General features: G+C 42.9%; 1 protein-coding gene across 1 annotated transcript; it reads right to left on the reverse strand.

The window, feature by feature from the left end:
• Window positions 1-1,766: 1,766 nt before the first annotated feature.
• On the reverse strand, window positions 1,767-2,060 carry LOC125533674 (protein transport protein Sec61 subunit gamma-like). Its single transcript, XM_048697046.1, has 2 exons — window positions 1,967-2,060; window positions 1,767-1,882 (listed from the first exon to the last, which is right to left on the reverse strand). The coding sequence occupies exons 1-2, from the start codon at window positions 2,058-2,060 to the stop codon at window positions 1,767-1,769; spliced, it is 210 nt and encodes a 69-aa protein (XP_048553003.1).
• Between the last annotated feature and the right edge of the window lie 2,374 nt (window positions 2,061-4,434).

The following is a 4,434-nucleotide window of genomic DNA, read 5'->3' on the forward strand; positions in this document are numbered from 1 at the left end:
GTAGCATGTGATAAAACCAAAGGATTAGCCAACAATAAAAGAAGGCACTTAATTAGTTCATTACATTTAGTTAAAACTGCTTCTATGAAGCGCAGGACTAAACCATTTAGTTAACACAGCAAGAAGTGCCAAGGAGCATAGTATAGTACTGCACTAAAAGCACCAAGAATCTTCTGGACCAACAAAAGAAACAACCAAGAAGCACTCATTTTTCAATTCATAGGGCTAAAAAGATATTTATCAGAATGGCACTGAAATCAACCTCTTTATCTATCATCACAAGGTCAGTATGCTTGATAGGCCCATTATGAGTTGCCCTACGGTAATGCCGCAGATGAGACAGAGGACGCACACATTGCTGTAGACATTGGCAAGAGAGGAACCAACAAAGTGGTGCTTGCCATCTGCAAGGAGAAAGCAGAATACCAAAAAGGTTAGGAAAACAATATAGAATGATAAAACAAAGAAGAGATGCACCCACTCATTAGAGAAGTAGCATACCCAAAAAATGTGAAGCACAAATGGCCACCAAGAAAGCATATTGTTGTATATATTGACAAGATAGGAACCAACAAAATGCAACAAACTAAAACCAAACTTTATACAGCAGGGAATGATTTACAATAACCAAAATATTTTGCACAACAAGCAGTAAATAGGTAGTAGATATTAACACCCATGACATAGTACCAGCATAAAAAAAGTGCATCGGTGTAGAACAGGCATATAATCAGTGTAGTCAGCAAAAGATAGGTGGAAGAGAAATTGAAAAACCCAGAAAGAGCATTCATATATGAGGCACTAAGTTGTATGAACCAAAAGACTATTGACATCAGCTAGCAAAGAAATGGCAGTTGGCACCACACATATCGGACGACCACATGAAACAGATAGAACAGACTGGTCGGCCATAGCTAACATGGTAAATAGAATAGTGCACATATTATATTGTAGAAGACACCACCAGCATGGATTCTAAGAAATGGATTGGAAGAGCTCAGGAAACACAATGTTCCTGGTCTGAGAATCAGTAGTACCATCTTCATTTTCAATCAGGATTTTCAAAGCCTTTTTGAGGTCACACGCGACACTGCTACATAAAGCTGGCCATGCGTGAACACAGGTGCATTAAAGTATAGATCAACATTGCATAACACGTGTCCTACAATATTTTGACTCCTACCTATTTTCTTATTTTACAAAATCTTGCCATGCATGTATAGATCAACTTTATATTGTGAATACATAAAGCTGGCCATGCGTGAATACAGGTGCATTAAAGAATGAATAATACATCGACACATAGCACGAACCATGGACAAACATTGGTATGTAACCTGTCTACTCAGTAGGTGCCAATTTAGATGCACTGAATCGACACCAACTTGGGCGAACTGGTGGTATGTGTAGAAACAGCGAAACATTGCAAAAGCTCCTCTTTTCCCAAATTGTGTGGTGAGGAACCAGCCTATGCCCCCAATTCGTCCTACGGAGGCAACTAGCGGCAATGACTTAAGCATGACCCCAGTTCCCCACAGCTGATTACCCTTGACTCATCCGAATTCTCCTAACAAGGTAGAAATTGGCAGGTCTATTTGGAGGAAAAAAGGATCTACTAAAATCTAGCTTACTAAATATTGGTCAGATCGCAGGACTGTGCACGCACACCGCAGATCCAACAGATCACAGCGCGAGACAACAGGACCCAAGTCTAACTAAACCGTGCAAACAAGAGGGAGACGGGATCGGAGGAGATGCGTTCGCACCTAGCCGGAGCCGATGATGATGTTGTTGATGGGGATGAAGATGAGCTTGACGAATATGCCGACGAACCCCATGATGACGAACCCGATCACCGTCCGCGCCGCCACCTTGGTGAACTCTGCGTGCCCAATCAGCGTCAGATCTGGCGAAAGAGGAAAACAAACTGGATCTAGACGAGCAGGCGCGAGTCTTTGGTCCTTACCCTTGCGGTCGGGCTTGTGGCAGCGCTTGACGAGGCGGACACTGTCCTTGGCGAACTCGTGGAGGGGGTCCACCATGGAGTCGACGGCGTCCATGGCTGCTGCCAGCGGGAAGGCGAGATCTCCGAGCCGACGACGATGACGAGGTCGCGCGCGTGAGGGGAAGGGAGGGGGGAAGCCAATGGGCGAATGGTGTGCTGTTTGGATTTGTGCTCTGGATCTGCGAGGAGGGGAGGAGGAGGCCCGGCGGCAAGCTATGGTGGGAGGATGTGGTCTGAATCGGGGAGAAGGGGGCGGGGGCAACGGCGGCGGCGGGATTGGATCTCCTCGCCGCGGCGGGATTGGGAAGGAGGGGGCAGCGACGGGGGGCCGTCGTCGTTGGTCATTGCAGGTCAAGAGCAGCGGCGCTTGGGGGGAGGCCGGCGGCGGGGTAGGAGTTGGGACGGCGGAGAGGGAGGTCTAGGTCGGGGAGGGAGATCTAGGTTGGGGAGAGGGAGGCGGTGCCGCATGGGTCGGGGAGAGGGAGAGGGAGGGGAGTGTGCTGCACGATGCTAGGGTTTGGTTGGCCAGCGTGCGTTTAGGAGACGTTGGATCTGTATGGTGTGGACGGCTCAGATCGGCTTAGGGGGGGTGATCCGTGGGAAGGGAGGTTCTGCCTTCTGATTGGTCCAAGAAATGTGTCATTTTGAAATAGGCATAACAAATTCAAAAAAAATCAAAAAAATGCAAAACCTTCGCGTTGTGTCATCATATGTGGCCAAGTTCCTAGGAAAAATAACAAACTTGTAATACGGCAATTATTATAAAAAAAGTGTTCTCAGAAACGAGCTATCACATGTGGAGATCAATGGCTTTCAAGACAAATGATCACTCTTATGGCCACATTCATGGCATAGTTTGTTCAAATGATCTCATATTGTGCACAAGGGTGCATATTGGAATGGCAAACAATGTTGCCTAAGGAAGTTTTCATTTTCTTTGGACGAAAAAACCATTTTCCATTTTTTGAGTGCCCAAAAGGAGGTTTTTTGTGAAGGACCTCCCAAATAATTGTTGCAAAATTGGACCAAATCATTTTTCTAAAATACTAGGCCATATTTAATGCACAATTGACCAAATGGTTGGGTGTAAAAAGTTTTGATCCACCTCTCGTGAAAAAGACAAATTCCCGCCGATTTAGTTGGAAGCGGGTCAAATTTGAACTGCATCTGCCTCATAGTTTGGTCTTTAATTTTTCCAAAAATCATTTCTAGGTACATAAGTATCTATTTTATCAGAGAAACACCAAAAAAATTTCCAAGATTCAACCACTAGCTAGGAACGGTCATTCCCGCTGTTTTGACCGCATTTTGAAACGGGCATAAAAGATTCAAAAAAATAAAAAATTGGGAAACCTTCGCATTATGTCATTATATTTGGCCAAGTTCCCAGGAAAACTAATAAACTTGTAATACGGCAATTATTTTAAAAAAGTGTTCTCAGAAATGAGCTAGCACGTGTGGAGATCAATGGCTTTCAAGCCAAATGATCAATCTTATGGCCAGATTCATGGCATAGTTTGCTTAAATGATCTCATATGGTGCACATTGGTGCATATTGGAATGGCAAACAATGTTGCCTAAGGAAGTTTTCATTTTCTTTGGACGAAAAAACCATTTTCCATTTTTCGAGTGCCTAAAAGGAGGTTTTTTTGTGAAGGAACTACCAAATAATTGTTGCAAAAATGGACCAAATCAATTTTATAAAATACTAGGCCATGTTTAATGCACAATTGACCAAATGGTTGGGTGTAAAAAAGTTTTGATCCACCTCTCATGAAAAAGACAAATTTCCGCTGATTCAGTTGGAAGCGGGTCAAATTTGAACTGTAGCTGCCTTGTAGTTTGCTCTTAATTTTTTCCAAAAATCATTTCTAGGTACATAAGTATCTATTTAATCATAGAAACACCAAAAAAATTCCCAGATTCAACCACTAGCTAAGAACGGTCATTCCCGCCGTTTTGACCGCATTTTGAAACGGGCATAAAAAATTCAAAAAAAATCAAAAAATTGGGAAACCTTCGCATTGTGTCATTATATGTGGCCAAGTTCCTAGGAAAAATAACAAACTTGTAATACGGCAATTATTTTAAAAAAGTGTTCTCAAAAACGAGCTATCACGTGTGGAGATCAGTGGCTTTCAAGCCAAATGATCAATCTTATGGCCACATTCATGGCACAATTTGTTCAAATGATCCCATATTGTGCACAAGGGTGTATATTGGAATGGCAAACAATGTTGCCTAAGGAAGTTTTCTTTTTGTTTGGACGAAAAAACCATTTTCCATTTTTCGAGTGCCCAAAAGGAGGTTTTTTTGTGAAGGACCTCCCAAATAATTGTTGCAAAACTGGACCAAATCATTTTTATAAAATACTAGGCCATATTTAATGCACAATTGACAAAATTGTTGGGCGTCAAAAGTTTTGATCC

The sequence above is a fragment of the Triticum urartu genome, chromosome 2 (genome assembly GCF_003073215.2).
Source record: "Triticum urartu cultivar G1812 chromosome 2, Tu2.1, whole genome shotgun sequence".
In the NCBI taxonomy this organism is placed as follows: Eukaryota; Viridiplantae; Streptophyta; class Magnoliopsida; order Poales; family Poaceae; genus Triticum; species Triticum urartu.

Bases quoted from the DNA above. Each gene is read 5' to 3' on its own strand.
- LOC125533674 (XM_048697046.1), bottom strand. From the start codon at position 2,060: ATGGACGCCGTCGACTCCATGGTGGACCCCCTCCACGAGTTCGCCAAG. The intron at 1,883-1,966 runs GTAAGGACCAAA...TTGGGCACGCAG, and splicing joins CCACAAGCCCGACCGCAAGG to AGTTCACCAAGGTGGCGGCG.